General features: G+C 35.3%; 1 protein-coding gene across 2 annotated transcripts; it reads right to left on the bottom strand.

Annotated features, from left to right (window-relative positions):
* Positions 1-356: 356 nt before the first annotated feature.
* On the bottom strand, positions 357-16,200 carry LOC106907539 (pleckstrin homology domain-containing family S member 1). 2 transcript variants are annotated; one of them, XM_014973312.2, is made up of 18 exons: positions 16,113-16,200; positions 15,819-15,861; positions 15,315-15,409; positions 15,111-15,223; positions 14,875-15,009; positions 14,259-14,334; positions 14,102-14,131; positions 12,981-13,031; positions 11,984-12,046; positions 11,782-11,850; positions 11,622-11,693; positions 9,652-9,689; positions 9,521-9,571; positions 9,303-9,425; positions 5,307-5,408; positions 4,499-4,594; positions 2,770-2,905; positions 357-2,686 (listed from the first exon to the last, which is right to left on the bottom strand). In XM_014973312.2, exons 2-18 carry the CDS (start codon positions 15,844-15,846, stop codon positions 2,615-2,617), a joined length of 1,350 nt encoding a protein of 449 aa, XP_014828798.2. In that variant the 5' UTR covers positions 15,847-15,861; positions 16,113-16,200; the 3' UTR covers positions 357-2,614. The 2 variants fall into 2 exon arrangements, with proteins under 2 accessions (XP_014828798.2, XP_014828804.2); XM_014973318.2 differs by lacking the exon at positions 12,981-13,031.
* Positions 16,201-19,211: the final 3,011 nt, after the last annotated feature.

Genomic DNA, 19,211 nt, shown 5'->3' with positions numbered 1-19,211 from the left:
GCTTTAGATGCTTTCCTTCTCTGACACACCTGGACCATTGACTCATTATAAGCCTCTACAGACCTGAATGAGGGAAGTCAGCCTTTTGTCTGGGGTGTTTTAGCAGGGATGCTCTCCTGATTTGTACCGTCAATGTGGCCCGTTGAGGGGGGCCAATATGCTGAAGTGGCCCTCGGTGAAATTGAGTTTGACACCCCTGCTCTAGAGCGAGTCAAGTGCAATTAAGTGGGGCATTGAGATTCTAATTTGAATACCCAATGCCCCTAACTACTCTGCAATGCCTCTGGAAGTCTCCAAACATGAATAATTTAACAACTTTTGTGTGGGAAATAAAAAGACAATTTAATAAACAGAAATGCTTATTAATTAATTTTATTCATAATCTTTTTACACAAAAAATATACATTCATCTTCCCAGGACAAACAAAATTGCCAGCACCCATTGCAAAGGATTTATTCAATATAAAGCATTTATATATTACAGCATATATATATTTTTCACAGTTTCAGTGAGTGTTAGGAATTGCCTGTTTTTGTAGAATACTGTTACTCAGACCATTGTAAATAATAATATTAGATTATATTGTTATCTTGTTTTAAATGGTAACCCATTTAAAGTTGGTAGGTATGTAGTGATTAAAGTTAAACTTTGCAGATAATCTTTGTTTTTTGTTATGGTGGGGCTCTACCAGTTAACCAGAGGTGGACAGAGGACCCAAAAACTGTACTCAAGTAAGAGTAGCACTACTTCAACATATTTTTACCCAAGTAAAAGTAAAAAGTAGACGTCTAGGGAGTAAGAAGTAAGAGTAAAAATGTATTTGGTAAAAGTTTTACTCAACTAATGAGTAACTGATCAAATTATTAATCATTTAATATTTAAAATTACATAATCAGATGGACCAAAATGTAAAGTTAAGTGTAAATTTTGGTATTTTAAGGACAAAAATGACAATAATTAATATAGGTAACAAAAAATAACAAAATTGGCAAAAGAAAATTTTCCAATTCAGTTTCTTTCAATAAAAATCTTACAAAACTTTAACAAAAACCACAGTTCTGAGTCTGGTGAATTTTGGGGTTAAAAAGAGTAGAAATACTTCATAATACAAGTACTCAGGTAAAAGTAAAAAGTACAATATAGTCCTAAAAGTACATTTATTTCAAAAAAGTTACTCATGTAAATGTAACTAGTTACTACCCAACTCTATGATAGACTAAATGCAAAAAGCTAAGTTCCCACAATTCGGTTAGATCTTGGAAAAAGTGCCTAAGTGATTTTTTTTGTTTTGTTTTGTATTTAAAACAAACCGTGGCACATAACTGTAAGGCATGACACGATTTTGTCTTCATATTACCGACGATTAAGACGTGTAATACTGTTCTCTTGCTGTACTTTTCACTTTACATCACCACTAATTGTTGAGAGGGTGTAACTAATGCCACATTTAAAACCAAAAGTGTGTCGACCTTTGTTCTCGTTATACTTATCAACAAGAAGATATGAATAACATCTTCTTGTTGGTTAGCAAACCTGTTTGCTAACAAACTGTCTGTGCTACTGGGAACAGCGTTTCCACTGGGTGGTTCCTTAGAAAGACGCCTCAGCCCTGGAGAGAAGAGCAACATAATGCATGCAAAGCAATTATATACTGGGACTCCCTTTTAGTTGAAATTAAAAATGAGGAAATCCTGTTTGCGGTTTCACTGTACAAGCAATTCTGACTGGCATCCACAACAAGCAGAAAAAAATGTGACTTTCCATATTGACAAGAGATTTTTCCTTCTTATTGTTTATATTTATTGTGACGTCAAACAAAGAAAGCATGGCTGACGTAACCTAAGTTATCCTCTGTTACTCTGGAGCTTGCGTAAAGAAACTGAAGTACATTTCTGTATGACGTTTACCTGTTGCGACATAAGCAGACATAAACTCCAACAGCAAGGAAATGGAATAAAAAACATGTTGATCTGTTTATATACAACGTATACAGGGGCGTCAAACTCATTTTCCAAGATCAGGAATGCTCTTAAAGGACCGGTTGTGCCAGAATGTACTGATAAAACCCGTTAAACTATAAATAAATTCTTAAGATTAAATAGTAGTGAACATCTTTTTAGTCCCTCCAGGTTGTTGCCATTGTTTTTGTAGAAATTGTAGTAATTTAGAAAAATTTTATTACTTGTATCATTATGGATTATAACTCGACATTAGGTAAGAATCTGTAAAAGCAAAAATCTACTGCCACCTGCAGGTGGGAGTAAACTGTCACTTAGATCCAATGTTTTTCACCATTTCTGTGGAAAATCTGCAATAAACTCAATTATCCATCAACGCGAGAAAGTGCAGGGATTTGTTGATTTTTCACAAAAAACTGGAGGGACTAATTGATGCAATTTGACAGTAAACAGATAAAAATAGCTTTGAATTGATTGATAAAATAATATTTAAGCCCACTGTTATCTTCACAGTTCTATCATGTGTCACTTTACAGCCTAGAGGGCCACATAAGAAGCTGTGGCGGGCCGGATTTGGCCCCCGGGCCTTGAGTTTGACACATGTGACACATGAGATCCTTCATTTTGAAGTCGTCCGCAGTGATCAGTCTGTGCCTCAGCCACTGCAGGGAGAGTCTGACCAATGCAGAGCCTGGCATCCACGCTGACGCTGGATGGTCACTTTCACCTGAAGGCAGATTCAGAGGCGTGAATGACGCATGCAGACCCTGATGGCATCGTTAGTGCTTCTGTTTGGAGCAGCGACTTTACCTCATCCTTCATCGACTTCCTGATGAGCATGTAGAAGTCCTCCACGCTGTCGGTTCGGAGGTCATTTATCGCCACGACTCGGTCTTCCTTGTGGAAGAGGCAGACGGACTGCGGCTGTCCAGTCCAGCCGGACACACTGACACATACATAAACAAACACAAGCTCATTTACTGTACATCCAATGCTTTTTGTTTGGTCTATGAAGGGTTAAAGTCTTTTGAGTCACACAGTGTTGTTTGAAAAAGACTTGAGATAAGAAAGTTTCATTTCTGCTGAGGCTAAAGATTTTAATCTAATTCTAGGAAAATGATCCTCAGGACAAAACGAGTCATGCCAGTTGAATACAGCGACAAAAATACATTTCTTTCCTGCAAACATCACCAGAAGCACAACTAAGATTTCTTTGTTGAATTGTACAATTCAGCTGTTGACTTTATAAATTAACCACAATGTCAATGAAAAGTTAAAACTAATTACTAATTTAATTCTTAGTCTGCAAGAAATCAACAGGTGTTCCACAAAATATCCAAATAATATAGAAGAAAAAAACTCCACAACTCAATTTCAGATGCTGATTCAGATGGTATCTGAGTAAAAAATGAAAATCTACCTAAAGTATTTAGGTCAGGAGTGTCAAACTCGTTTTCGTTTTGGGCCAAATCAAAATCAGGAATCCTCTTAAAGGGCCGGTTGTACTAAAACCTGTTCAAACTGTTAAAATATCAATGAATTCTTCAAATTCAATAATATTATTGAACATCTTTTCAGTCCCTCCAGGACTTTGTGATTCTTTTTGTGATTTTTTTTGCAATAAAAATCAAAGTATTTGTGGTACTAATTTGCAATATTTGTGCTTATTTATTGCCATAAATGTGACTTTTTATTACTCTATATAGATCATATCTGACATCAATTAAGGCTGAGGCATCAGTTTAGCACATATAAGAAATTTTTTTCACTATTTTTGAGAAAGATCTGCAATAAATTCCCAATTATTAGTGTAAAAAACTGAGGATTTGCTGATTTTGTGTGAATTTCCACAATAATTCTCAAGAAACTGGAGGGACCGATTGATAGAATTTGGCAGTAAACAGAAAAACTGCATTAATTTGATTGAAAACATAATATTTAAGCACAATTAGTGTTTAGTCTAGAGGGCCACATAAAGAGCTATGGCGGGCCGGATTAGGCCCACAGGCCTCGAGTTTGACATGTGATATGATTTTTGCTGCACATTTAAATCTTAAAACAAAACATTAACACTTTTTAGATTGATGGGGTTGTAATGAAAATGCTCTGGGTTTGTAACATAAGCGTCACGTTTACTTTTTCATTTTCTTACATTAGAAATAGTCTGACATGTTTTCATGAAGGTAAAGCAGATATTGTTAATCCCAGCATGAAAACAAACCCTCACACAACACGTCTGAATGCAACAAGCAGAAATCTCACCCAGATCAACGTTAAGCCTGATTGAGCTGCAGGAGGTTTTTTCTGCAGCTAAAACAACAAATCAGGACCCACAGCTCTAGCTTTGCCTTGTTTGCTCAAACAATGGGAATCTGTGATATTTGTGACTCAAGGCAAGCCTGCACTGAGTCTGAGGTCGATGCTTTCATGTGGAAACGTTGCTGTTTGAATCTGTTTCAGGGCTTCTTGGATGTTTCTAATAAAGCATCTCAACATTAGCAACTTTTCAGTCTGTGGTGTTTCAGAGTATTTGACAAACCTCGGCTTTCCTTCCACCTCTGTGAGTGTGAGATCGTTCTTCAAACCCTCCAGATTCATCATGAACTCCCTCAGGTCTACCATGACGCCGTCAAGGCTGGAAAGGAAAAAAACAGAAGAGATTCATAAGATCTTTGTTCTTTCACTTTGATATCTAATATTGGAAAAACAGAATATTACTTAAATATTGCTTTCAGTACACATGAAATATTAATAATTAGTTTTGTCTTATTCATGTTTACCAGAAACCAAAAATCCTTGGTAAGATTTTGTGTTTTTGCAGTGAAGGAGGCTGAATTTCCTCCTAACTCAACTGTAGGCTAACTTGTTTTGTCAAATTAAAGAAACCATTGATAAGCAAAGCGTTAAACGAAAACATTTTGTGTGGAAGCACAAAAGGGCAGAAAGATCTGGTTTCTACCTGCAGTCTGCATGCTTGTAAGTGTTTTGCACAACTTAAAGACACAGTTTCTTACTGCTTGATGCAACAGTTGTGCAATTTATTATTGTACCATGCTTTAGAAACCCTTCCAACCGGTCCAGCAACATCCCAGCCGTTTTTGTTGGCCAAGTTTATCTAAACGAGTCACCCAAAATGTCACGAAGCCCTCTGGTATTTGTTCTCGGCGACAGTTTTGAAGCTACACCAGAGGTTCTTGGACTCTGGTGCCAAAATGGGCGTTCCCAAATATTTCCTTCAGCTGCTTACAGTAAGAGCTTCTTTATCCTAATTAAGTTGAACACAACATGACCTAAGTGCATTTTGTTAAATTAAACGAGATTCTATGTAAAGATTTTGTAAATCTTACCTCCGATTGGAGCCTCGTCTTTCCGAATTCGTCTCCAATATATCAGGTGAAACGGCACCACTGGAGCTGGTGCTGAAATCCGAAGACTGACGTTTGTCCTCTCTGGAAAACACAATGCCACCATTTTCAGCTGCTTTCAACAGATACGACAGTCGAAAACACAGTGAGACAGTTTGCAGAAATGAAGGAAATTAACAAGAAAAGGTGGAAACGATTGGCAGGCCTGTTTGTTATTGTGGCTGGGGATGAAAACCAAAGATGCATGACATCTCTTTAGTAAAAAGTTCCCAAAAAGAGAGAAAAGTGGGGGAAAATGCTTTGGATGAAGTGAAAAATATTAACAATAACTTCATACTGCATGTAAACTCATATTTAAACAAATTGCGACCAAGTTCAGTTTTCATCAGGGTCGTTTTCTGCTACCGTAGATTTCTATCCTGCTGAACAAACTAACCTTCACCAGTCGCCAGTCTAAAAACAAGAAGTAACCTCTCATTGACAAAAAAATGCAAATAAAAATAAAATAGAATAAAGGAACATAAAATACATATAAAGAATACGGTAAAACCCCCATCCATAGGTATACAGCTCTAGAAAAAACAAAGAGCCCACTGCACTGAAAACCTGCAGGTTTTTCCACCAAATATTGATTTCTGAACTCTTCCTTAGTTAAAACATTAGTATTGTTGTTTTAGATTAATATGATTAACAAGTGTGTACATCTTTCTACAGCATTACTTTCAAATTAGTTTTGTGTTACTTCAAGTGTGCTAAGATATTTGCACTAGAAACTAGACTAGAATTACTTGGTGAGATTTTGTGTTTTTGCAGTTGTTACATGCAGAAAGACTTCAGGGTGGGATTCAAACCAACAACCTTCAAGGTAACTGAGCTACCGACTGCAACTGTGCAGCCAAGGCGCAGCCACAATACAAGAAAAATTAAGAGGAAGAAAGAACTAATCAGTGGTGAACAGCTGGTTTGATCGCTCAGTGCATGACAAATGGTGAAATAAGGATAAAGAAGATTTTTTAATAGTTCATAGGAACAGCATGCAAGCAAAAAATAACGTGCAAACTGCTGCCAACAAGGCACTGGTGCATTTTAATGAGCCAGCAATGCCAAACACAAGAGAGAGGGCGTTTTTATTTTTTAATTATCTATTTTTTCAGTCAGGCAAATTAGCAGTTCACCACAGTTGGCTTGAAATCACAAAGAATTATTACACAGTTTGATATCAGAGGAAATTTGGTGAAGCAAACAGCAGCAGATGCTAACAGAGTAAAAGGAGAATAAAGAGCTGCTGATCAACATGGAGGTCCAGTCTAAACATGAAGGTCCAAGGGTCACCTGACAGCCTGTTTCACAAATAAAGTAGTTCTCATAAAAGTGCGTGCAAACAATTTAAGAAAATATTTGTTTCCAGACTGGAAGACCTGTGCGTGAACCTGCAGGACTGGATTCCTTGAGGTTGAGGATTTCTGCAGCCCTTTGAGTCGCAGTGCAGTTCAGTTCAGCATTTTTACCGGGAAGAACTTTAAAGTTGTCAACAGACTTATCAGAACTGCCTCTTCAACCCTATTTAAGCAAATGTAGCATTCAGGACACTTCTTACATGGGAAGAAGTGTCCCATGTAACACACTTCTGGATTTGACCAATCCAGCAGATTGGTCAAAGTGTAAAAATATTGATACAAATACCCCAAATCTGATCAAATTTACACCAAAAACTCCCAAAAACACATTTAATCTGCTGAGATTAGACTAGAAACAAAAGTCTTAAAGTACTTCTGCAAACAGTCCAGCATTAATTGTCTCCAGTCAGACGTGGTGGTGACTGCATTTGGGAAAGTTTTTTTTCTGTGACGCGCTGGGAGATCGGATCAAAGCAGATTTATGTTGACAACACCAGGAAGTTTTTGGTAAAGAAAACATGCGTCACGCTTTGCTGATTTTCTGGACGGCTTAAACGGGCTTAACTTTAACCTTTACTGTAAATCCATTGAAGAGACACTCCAACAACTCAAGTTTAAAACCATACATTTTTTATCATTGGGTCCTCTGAGTCAATGCTTTGTGTTGGACATGCATTTTTACATCTAGAGACAGAAAATTATGTCTTTTTCCAAAATAGCTCAAATGCAATCAGCCTCTGTGAAGATAAGTCATCAGATTTTGAGTTGGACTTTGCTGCAGCAAAGCATCGCTGCAGTTTGCTTCTGCTTGGTTTTTCCGTCATGGTGCGTTCAGGGTGAGGCTTTCCGTCTCTCACCACGTTTCACATGTTGGCCTAAAAGCCCAACCTCCTCTGTACACAGATTATGACAAACTATAAATAGGACTTTTCATGACTTTCTATGAATAGAGTCTTCTTGTCTTTTTCATCTTGCACAACTAGTGTTTGTGTCAACAGATTTTTCTGCTTTAGATGTGGAGCTCTGCAGCTGCACCAAAGCTACCAGTCTGTCACTTTAGGTAGACGCCCTTTAGGTTTTCAGCGGCGCTACACTGACTCCATTTTCATACCTCAAGATAAAATTTTATGACCTAATCCAGCTTTAAACTTCTCCACATTGTCCTGACCTGTCCTGTTTGACTCTGGGTGTTTAAGATGCTGTTTGTTCACTTAGGTTCTCAAACAAGCAAACAAAGAAACACAGCTGGATTTATCCAGACATTAACTTGGGATATTTAATAACTAGGGGATTTTTGCAAAGTTGTGTCTATGGAAGAGGTTTAGGCTGCAGAAAGAAAAAAATTCAGAATTTTTACTTTTTATTTTCCCTCCATATTCTAACTTTAATCTCAAAATTTTGACTTTGATCTTCTCAGTTCTCAGAATTCTGAGGTTAAAGTAAGAATTCTGGCTTTATTCCTCAGAATTCAGATTTTTTTCCCCTCAAAAGATTTATGTAAGAATTCTAAGAAATAGTCAGATAAAAAAATGTCTCCAAATTCTGACTTTAATCTCAGAATTCTTATAATTCTGTGATTAAAGTCAGAATTCTAGCAGAGAATTCTGAATTCTGTGAAAAAAATGAATTCTGAGCTTAAAAGTAAGAATTCTGACTTTTCTTAATCAGAATTTTGAATTTTTTCTAAGGAGATCAAAGTCAGAATTATAAGAAATAAATTTGAATTCTTAATTTTTCTCTAAATTCTGACTTTAACCTCAGAATTTTGACTTTTATCGTCTGAATTCTCAGAATTCCGAGATTAAAGTCAAAATTTTGACTTTTTTCTCAAAATTCTGACTTCTGATGTCAGAAGATTAAAGTAAGAATTCTAAGTTAAAAGTCAGAATTCTGAATTTTTTTTCCTCTAAATTCTGACTTTAATCTCAGAGTTCTGACATATTTTTCTAAAATTGTGACTTTTGATCTCAGAACATTAAAGTCTTTTTTTAATCCTCTTCTGTATATATGCCAATACATATGCCATGTTACATATGCCAATGTAACACGTTTTAGAGTTCTATATGTTCTTTTTTTTTTTCATTTTCAGAAATATGTACTGCTTTGCGTTGGCCTATTTTCCTGTTAAAAAACAAACAAAAAAAACGTTGATGTTTGTTGTTATGCAACAAAATCGGATAAAGTTCAAGGAGTGTGACTGCTTCTGTACATCTTTATGCAACACTTCAAAATACCGTAAATGGTGAGAATGATCAGTCCAGTGCAGCACTGGTGTTAAAGCATAAACATAATCGAGATTAGGCTTACAATCACAGGAGTTCAAAGCTCACCTAGTTAATCTGTAAAAATGATCAGCAGCGCACAGAGTTACGGTACGACCGACGAGGTCATGATGTGAAATGATGAACTTGCTGAACAAGTTCTGCCTTTTCAAGATTCCTCAATGAATGCCAACACTTGTGTGTTGTTAAAGTAGGTGGTGTTGTTGTTATCTGACAACCATGCAATAATCCCTTTGTTGATTGAGCTGCAGGTTGTTAGCATGTAGCACTTTGACTAGCATAAAAATAACACAACATACCCATTTTCAGCAGGTGCCTCATTTGATATGGGAGCTGGAGATTTCTCTGCCTTGTATTTGGTGTAGACCTCAGTGATGGACCTCATCAGGGTGCCGTTGACCATCACTTCAACTTTACGATCGCTAAAACATCACACACAAAAAATAAAAAAAACTAAACACAAAACAAGGGATAATCACTGCAAAAAAAAAAAAAAAAAAAACTTCAGTAAACTTACTTTGGCTCAGATACGTTCAGGATGCTTTTAAATTCTATCATTGATTCATACCTGGAAGGAATGCAGGTGTGAAATGTTAGCTGCTGAATTTAGCTTATTCTGTACAAATGGGAGCTTTAACCAGAACTCACAGTGACTCCATGCTGCCTGCCCGCAGGACACTGGCTCTCTTTTCAACGCCACGATGGAAAACAAATAAATATACAAGCACAACGTCAGTATAACTCACAGTTTGGGACTTTTGTTTTTACATATGCTGTTCCAGGTTAACATTTAGAAATGTCACCTTTAGTAGAGTGTTTAATCAGATTTAGGCAGAGTGCCCCAGAAAATTGTACTAAAAGTATCAGTACTTCAACATATTTTACTCAATTAAGTAAAAAGCTGCCATCAGTATGTATCATCTTAGGGATGGAGTGTTAAGAAAATGTGCAATTTCAGTTGCATGCACTGCAAAAACATAAAATCTTAGCAAGTATTTTTGGTCTGGTTTCCAGTAGCAAACTTGAAATCAGCCAAAACTAAAACACAGGTAACTTTTAGCATGACATAGGAGCTTGCTTTAAGTCAATAATTTCTTAATATTGAATAAGATATTTTCCCCATATCATAAGTTGATTTATCTGCCAATAGAACTAGAACTTTTTAATCAATATTAAGGAATTATTTTCTTAAAACAAGCCTCTATATCTTGCTGAAAAGTTACTTTTAAGTTAGTTGGTCATATTTTAAGTGTAATAAGATATTTGCACTAGAAACTAGACCAGAAAGACTTGGTAAGATTTTGTGTTTTTGCTGCAGTGTTATCACTGAATTATGTGAAATTACCACAAAATTATGTGTACCAGAGTGATCAATGTCCTATGTACTCTGTATTTGGTAAAAAAAAAAAAAAAAAAAAAAAAAAGTCTACCAAGTACTGAGTAACTCATCAATTTATCAATTTATCAATCATTTAATATTTAAAAATGACATAATCAGATGGATCAAAATATAAAGTTAAATGGACATTTTGTTATTTTAAGGACCAAATTTACAATAATACATATAAGTAGCAAAAAATAACAAAATCAGGCAAAAGAAAGTGTTTCCAAATCAGTTTCTTTCAATAAAAAACTTATGAAACTTTAACAAAAACTGCAGGTGTGAGTGTCTGTCTGGTGAATTTTCGTTAAAACATGTTTGTTTTTCATTCAGTGGGTAGAAAACCCAGACATTTTACTCAAGTAAGAGTAGAAATACTTTATAATAAAACTACTCAAGTAAAAGTAAAAAGTAAAGTGTAATGAAAATACTGAAAAAAATATATTTTCCAAAAATTGACTCATTTAAATGTAACTCAGTAAATGTAACTAGTTAATACCCAACTCTGCATTTACTGCAGTGGTTCTACTTCAACATGTTATGTTGAAGTAGAACCTTTAAACTGGTTGGTTTCCTGGATTGGAGCTGGTTTTTTAAGCTTAGTCTGAATACTTTTGGAAGGTTTGAGTCATTCCAGAAGCTTAAATGGACTTTATTATGTATTTTCCAGGCATATGGTGCCATTTTATAGCACAATCAAGTAACTGTGCTATATTCAGTTGTTATAAAAATGGTATATATGGTATATAAAATCATCACCTTCCTAAAGTAATATATTTTTGGTCAAAAGTGCTCTATTGTTTTAGGAAGGTGACAAAATATGACTTCGATATTCAACACCTTGAAAATGTGTCTCTGTTTCTTTAAAAACTCCCGCTCTTTCTGAAACTCCGCCCACAGGAAGTTATCAAATCCACTATTAACCCTTTAACGACTGATACTGGGCGAAATTTACACCTTACAACTAGTTTAAAATTTGCAGCTGTCCATGGAGAAAAGCCAAATATATTCATGGAAAGAAAATATGATCAGATGAGACAAAGATTAAGCTATTATAACTCTAAAGAGTATTCTTTCTACCCAACTGTAACATGGTACTGTGTATAGATTTGAGTCCGTATTTTTAAGATCTTGACAAAAAAAAATCCCAAAGCTTCTAAGCCTTTTTGTTGACTTTTTGAATAAAAGACAAACATTTTAAGTTATAAGTTAATTAATAATCAGCATAGCAGGCTACCTTTCGGTTTGACTTGGGATAGTCATAGTCATTAACAGGCTCAGAGGTCGGTCTCCTGGAACTATCTTCCACCTGATAAACAATCGGAAAGCAGCGTGACTTGGTGTTGATAGTCTTCTCAAACGAAATGTAGCGTAGTGCACAAGCTGCAGATACGTACCAGTTCTTCAGTGTTCCCGTCTGCAGCTTTGGAGGAAGGGTCCGAAAAGGACCTAAGCTTCAGTAATGACTGGAAAACAAAGACAATAATGTTATTTAATGTGCATAATATTTATTTATGCTGGTGGCAGTGAGTTATGTTGGCACATAAAACACACCAGCATGACCTTGGAAGATGGGTAGAAAAGCAAAGGTATACTCACAGATGGCAAAGAGATTTTACTGGCGTCATTCTCATCTTCTTCTTTCTTTTTAAGAAAAGGCACCTGCAAACCAGCAAGTAATTGTCTTATTACTATGAAATCACAAGTCTGATCTGCATGTCTTTCAAGCGAACCAGGTTTGTCACATTTTTAATGATTTCAGATTTTAACCACTTTTAAACTCTAAAGCATTTTTTCTACAATCTTGTGATGGGCATGTAGGAAAGTGTTATCGTCGTTTCCATAGAAATATCAACATGTTCAGGAAGTCTTTGGGTTTTTCTCACACCTGGTAGATTCAGTCCAATTAATTGGGGACCAAAATTGTTAAATTTAAAAAAATTAAATAAAATAAAAATTCAGCTGCTGCAGTTCACTTTAGCGCTGCACTGTGTCAAACTGACTAAACTTATGATCGACCTGTTCGCCCATTCCCCTGTGGTGGCGCTGTACCGATAACCACTGGATGAAACGACGCGAAAACCACAGAAGAAGACACGAGCGCAACTTCCTTCTTCACGAAATGTAAACAAAAATTAAGTGGCGTCAGATTGTAGCGGCCTTTTGTCTTTCTCAATAGACTACAAGCGATTTCTGATGCTAACGTTAAAATCGCGACTTTGTTTTAGTTGTATTTACCCAGAATGCTTTGCTTTGTAGTCCGAGTCCACTGCAACCAAACCGAGACTTGGGTTTTTAGACGGACCGGAGTTCGCCTTTTTGACTCCCATCAGAATGAGATGACGCATTTACACCTCCCCAAACGAACCGGACTTTCGATATAAACGAACCAGAGTTGGAATAAAACGGACTAAACAGGCTAAATAGTTTAATCCGCTTTCTTTGTTGGCAGATATAAACATCTACTGGAACCGAGCTCCTGGTTAAAAACACTTTCAGTGAAATTATTCACCAAAAAGTTACATAACATAAATTTTACAGTCCTGATGAATTAACAGGACACAGTTAAAATGTTTTTTATTACATCTCGACTAACCTGGGGCTCTGGGGCAGAAAACTTTCTCCGGTGAAGAGGGTTTGAAATTGTCTGATAGAACAGGAAAAGAAAAGTATTTTTATTCAGAATCTGATGATGATCTGATACTACTTCATAGAACAACAGTTTGGGGAGTTTTCTTTTTTATTTACAGGGAGTCAAAACAGAAACAGAATTGTGAGTTTGAGAACTGGAAAGGAAATAAAACGAAACAACAGTTTCTGGACAAGAAAGTGTTATTTAAGGAGAAGAAAAGCTCTTTTGTCAAGTTCCTGCATTATAGCCTCACTAAAGTATTCATATCCAGTTCACATTGTGTTACAACTACGAATCATAATGTGTTTCACTAAGATTTAAATTGTTGTAATCTGAGTATAAATCAGCTGTTCTGTGAACAAACAGCATCATCTAAGGGACACGGCAAACAGGTGGAAAAGTTATTAAAAGCAGGATTGGGTTATAAAACAAGTTTTGACTATCTTAGGAAAAACTCTGGCACAAATGAACCAAAAATGGCTGGTGGTGTGCAATAATTTAACTTTTATTTATTTATTTATTTATTTATTTTTGTTATTCTTGCCTATTTTTAAACTGTGCTGACTTTCTTTATGAGTTCATGTGAGCTTGTGCAACATAATTTTATTCTGCATTGTGTCTTAAAGTAAATTTTGAATCTAGAATCGACTTTGTGTTGGTCTATCATATAAAATCCCAATAAAATTAATGAACATTTCAGTTTCTAAAACAGAAATAGTTTAAAATATTTAAAGCATAGTTTAAAAAATTATTTTTTAAAATACATATTTAAAAAATATACATTTAAAATATATATCATTTTCATTCTAACATATTATATTGTAATATAATAGTTATTTTATTACTAATGTAATAAAATAATTTTTCTAATTAATTTTATTGGAATTATTACAACAAAATAATTATTTGAATTGTTTCTCAAATTGAAAAATTATTTGCAAGGTTTTATGTACAAGTGGTCCTGCAAGAAAAATGACAGCATAGGTTATTAACCCTGTTCCTTAATCATCATAAAATATATTTTAGAGAATATTAAAGCTGCTCTTGAATATTTGCACAACATAAAATAAACTCCACATGCTTACATCAATGACTGGCTGCCCGTTGCTGATTTCCTAGACGAGAAGGATGAAAAAAATCAATAAATAAATAAACAACATGGTATTTAAGTGGAAATAAAACTATTCTCAATGCAACAGAAAACATAAGGAGCATGGAAGAAGGCGTAAAAGCTTAATGCACCTCTGATTTGAGAAATTTATGAGGACGATTTTTCAGGGCTTCAAACAGGTCAGTGAACCAGCCGTCCGCCTCCGAGCTAAAAGGGGAAAAAGGCAATTCTGAGACTCAACAAATCACATCTGTGACATTTTAATTTCAAATCTAGTTCCAAAAATCAAATCCAGGGAGGGAACGCCAACACTTAGCAGAGATTTATTTTGTGGAAAAGCCATTATCAGATGATTGCCTAGTGGAAAGGGGAAAGGAGCACCATCATTTGTTTTTGGCTGGTTTAACTCTAAAAACAGTAATTGGTGAATCATGTTTAAGGAAGTGATTCATGGAAATACATTAAAATGATGCCAACTGCGTTCACACACAAAATGATTCAATCACAGTCAGAGCTGCACCTGCAAACACGTCAAATTCAGGTAAAACGTGGAACTGAAAGTGCAATATGTGCAAAGCACAGATCTGCTGAGTGAGATATACTGAGATCTAACTCAATGTGATTGTGCATATTTAACGGTGCAGTATATAACATATTTTTTACATATTTGTTGAAACTGTCACGTATCACGCAAAAAGGGTAAAAAAAAATAAAAATAAAAATTCAACAAAAGCAGAACCTTCTAACCTGTTCTCCGCAATGAGGAAGTAGTCCCGGTTCCCTGCCCTGAGGTACACCACACACGATGGGGAGCATTTAAAACTCCTCTGGACCCATTCCCATTTCTGGTGATGTTGAGGGTTCCCATACAACAGTGAGATTCTGGCAGAGAGACACAGTGTCATTTTAACCTCCCTTAAGCATTTTGAAAGCAGCAAATTAGCCTGAGATTGATGCAACATGGTGAAAACGTGAGAACGTACTGCGTCATGTCTATGGCTCCAAGCGGGTTGACCCGGTCCTCTGCATTCCTGTAGTACCTGAGCTGATAGTCGTTCTCTGGGGACTTGTAAAGCACAAAGAAACGCCTCTTCCACTGCAGGAGGAATAACAAATAAGACATTTAGTTATAGAAAACAATTAAAAACTGCACAGAGTTGCAATAAAAGTGAGAAAAAGTTCCTGACCTCTGACTTCAAACGCTTTTGAGGAGGAGACTTGTGCAAGTATCCAGACCTGATTTCTTGTGCATTTGTGATTGACTTGTAAAACACTGAACTTCCTGCAGGATAAAATAACTATTTAGTGATTAAATTCTGTTTAATTTAATTTAAAAAAAAACATTGTCAGTAAATATTAGATTAAAATAATTATTGGTTATCTAAAAATAAAATACATTGTTAATTTAAAACTAACAAAAATAACCTAAAAGTGCTAAAAAGAAAAATAACAAAAATATTGATTGGTCTAAATACAAATGACAACATTCAGACTAAAGTCTTAGTGACTAGTAAACTTTAAAATATTCAAATCAATGCATGAATTTAAAGTTAACAGAATAAAACCTGCAAGATTTGCTAAAAATGACAGAAATATTTGGTCTTACTACAAATGACAACATTCAGACTAAAGGTTTGGTGACTAGCAAGCTTTAAAATATTTACATTAAAAATCCAGAAACAGTATGTTACCTGATGCGCTCCTGTCTCTTTTAGCCATTTTGATCAATTGCACCTAAACAAAAGTAACATCTCATCAGAACCACTTCAAAACTGCATTGTTACAGATTATATTTAAAGTGTAAATTCACAGTAACTTCACTCATGGAAACTGCAAAAAGTCAAGAACAAAAGCAGCCAGGTGAGCATTCACAATATAACTTAATTTTTGCACACAATAATGTTCTACACATGTGAATTCAGATTAGAAACAGATAATAAAATAGAACACATGTAAGAAACATGGCACCGTGTCCCTGTCCGTACCTGTACAGGGATCCGAGTCGCTCCACTGTCTTCACCAGAAGAGCGATTTGACAACAAGGCTGCATGCTTTTCTGTACCTGACAACCAGTGACAGCATCAGCCTCAGAACTGGTGTTTCTGGTTTTCTGCCGCCGACTTGTTTCAGACTCTACCTGCGTTGTCTTCAGACTCCAGAAGGTTTCTTAAGGCCCAGCTTTCCTGTGGAAAAATACCCCTTAATTTGACAGGTTGATTGTTTCCAGTTCCTGTGATTTCTATTATAAATGGATAATAATAATATGGTATATTTTCAAAGCATAACAGAATGTATCATTTACCTTCAAGATTTTAAGATTTTGAAATGAAACCACAAACTTTAACATATTTATCGGGAGTTTTAAGACCAAAACAAAACAGTATTTATTTGTGAAGATAGAGAAGGTTGGAGGTAGTAACTAGTGAGATTTACTCAATTACATTTTATTTTATTATAAAGTCTTTCTACTCTGTCTGGATTATCTGCCCACTGAATAAAAAGCAAACATGTTTTAACCAAATGTTCACCAGACTCACACCTGCAGTTTTTGTTAAAGTTTTATAAGTTTTTTTATTGAAAGAAACTGATTTGGAAATAAATATTTCACCTGATTTTGTTATTTTTTACTTTTTATATGAATTTTTGTCATTTTCAGCCTTAAAACACCAAAATTTCCATTCAACTTTATATTTTGGTCTGTCTGACTGTGTCATTTTTAAATATTAAATGATTGATAATTTGATCAGTTACTCAGTGCTTGAGGAGTCTTTTTTTTACCAAGTACATGGGATATAAGGTATTGATCACTGCTATACGTAATTTTGTGATCATTTCACATAATTCAACGATACACTGCAAAAACACAAAATCTTACCAAGTATTTCTGGTTTAGTTACAGTTTGAATATCTTATTACACTTAAAATAAGACCAACTAACTTAAAAGTAACTTTTCAGCAAGATATAGAGGCTTGTTTTAAGAAAATAATTCCTCAATATTGATTAAAACGTTCTAGATTATTGGCAGATAAATAAATTTATAATATGGGAAAATATCTTGTTATAAGTTAGATAATTTGCCAATGGAAATAGTACTTTTTTCACTGATATTATGAATTTATTGATTTAAAACAAGCTCCTATGTCTTGCTAAAAGTTACCTGTATGTTAGTTTTGGCTTATTTCAAATACTTTGTAAGATTTAGTGTTTTTGCAGTGCATGCAAAATGTTTGTGGTGTGAAACTAAAATGGCACATCTTCTTAACACTCCACCCCTAAGACGACACAGACTGATGGCAGCTTTATGCCGTGAGGTTGCTTTTATTAGAAGAGGAAAATGAAATGTTTTTAGATTTGCTGCAAGGATAAACTGATCTAATTTAAGGGAAAATTTGTTTAAAAAAATAAATAAAAAATAAATACCTGTTAGGAGAAAAGGGCAGAGAAATAGTTTTATTCTCACAGTTGTGGTTGCAACAAAAGGTGGTGCACACTTTTCAGATTTTAATTCAAATTAATGTTTTCAAAACTTGTGCTTTGTTTTCCTCTTATTTCACCGCTTTGCACCGCTTTTCTATTCGTCTTCCACATAAAATCCCTTTAAAACACGTTGATGTTTTTGCTTGTAGCCTCACCAACATGCATGGAGTTAACAACAAACATTGCTGTAGGCTGTGAAGCGAACGAAATTAAACGTTGAGGATATTTCTGCAAAGTGGCAGTTCCCTAATTAAGACGTTATCCTGCAAAAAGATGGCATGTCAGCAAAACGTCAGCGGAGTCACAGTCAGTGTTAGACCCCTGCTGCTCCCTCCATGCCATCTGATTACAAACACGCAGCACATCAGGAGAAACAGGGAGATAGAGGTCAGTCAGGGTTCTGTGCTGCAGCATCAATATTAATTTAAATTGACGTCACTGAGGGAGATAGCTTAATCCAGAGCTTAATTTTGGTGCATTTGACGTCTGTCTGCTTGTGCACAGGCCAGTTTTTGCATGTAAAATTTGTGGGTCATTGCAGGAAATGTAAAAAAACCCCAAAAAAACAGCATCAGTGAGACTCAACAGCTGCTCACATGTGCGCTTGCTGTAATTATGCAGAACAAAGTTTTCTTTATGGATTGTACGTGACCCACAAAGCAGCATTCATGTCTCAAAAATACTTCAAACACCCCTTTTTACATGTTCATGTAGGTCACAATCAAACATGCACTGACATTAATAGAGCTCTGATGGGCTTGATCTTTAGTAGGACATGGCATCCCTTTTTTATGCAAATCTGTCAGTTTTCATGAATATTTGTCCTTATACGTCTAAAATCTTGTTCCTGCTTGTCTTCAAAGTTTAGATTTGAGGCAATAAGCAAGATGAGTGTCCATGTGTCTCCTGTGCAGATAATTACTATCAGATTTGATTATTAATGAGTAGCAACATCCATTTTACTGAAGGATCAGATGTTTTTTAAATGCCTTCTGATTCCTTTTAAAACTCAATGAAACCAGAATGCATAATTTTAAAACTTTTTCCACATAAAATGTGACCTTTCTACAAAAACATGCAAATATCTTAGTTGCAAAAGTGTTCTGATCCTTAAACTTAAACCTAGGTGAGAAAAATTTTCAGCCTTCAGTCTTGACTTCACTTCCACCAAATCAGATCATCTGAAATAAAGTTCTTGCATTTTTCACACTTGCATCCTTTAGAAAAAGTCGAAGTTTGCAGAGAGGCTACAAAGAATCACAAGGGTATTTTTCTACAAATCTGTCAGTAGAGGGAAAGATGCAAAATATTCCACATGTGACAACAATCTTCTGTATTTTCCAATTGTCTAGTCTAAGGAGTAAGATTACAAGAGCTTTTCTTCCAAAGACGACATCCTGGCCTGGTTAAAATCTTAAATACTACATCACAATAACGCTTTCCTTATAGATTACTAACAAAAAGTTCATAAATATGTCATTAATTCATCTCTAAACACGTTATAAATCATTAATAACTGTTTATTATGCATTAATTAAACTCAGAATGAGACAAAAGCTTCATTTGTCAAATAGCGAGCCAAGTTTCTTCACCATTTATTTTATCT

The sequence above is a fragment of the Poecilia mexicana genome, unplaced genomic scaffold, assembly GCF_051168715.1.
Source record: "Poecilia mexicana isolate PSO_F unplaced genomic scaffold, ASM5116871v1 scaffold_19, whole genome shotgun sequence".
Taxonomy (NCBI): domain Eukaryota; kingdom Metazoa; phylum Chordata; class Actinopteri; order Cyprinodontiformes; family Poeciliidae; genus Poecilia; species Poecilia mexicana.
Note: the sequence above shows the minus strand (reverse complement) of the source record. Positions and strands in the feature narration are given on the sequence as shown.

Bases quoted from the DNA above. Each gene is read 5' to 3' on its own strand.
- LOC106907539 (XM_014973312.2), bottom strand. From the start codon at position 15,846: ATGGCTAAAAGAGACAGGAGCGCATCAG. The intron at 15,224-15,314 runs GTCAGGAACTTT...TTCCTCCTGCAG, and splicing joins AAAAGCGTTTGAAGTCAGAG to TGGAAGAGGCGTTTCTTTGT. The intron at 12,047-12,980 runs GTTAGTCGAGAT...GCTGGTTTGCAG, and splicing joins TTTCTGCCCCAGAGCCCCAG to GTGCCTTTTCTTAAAAAGAA.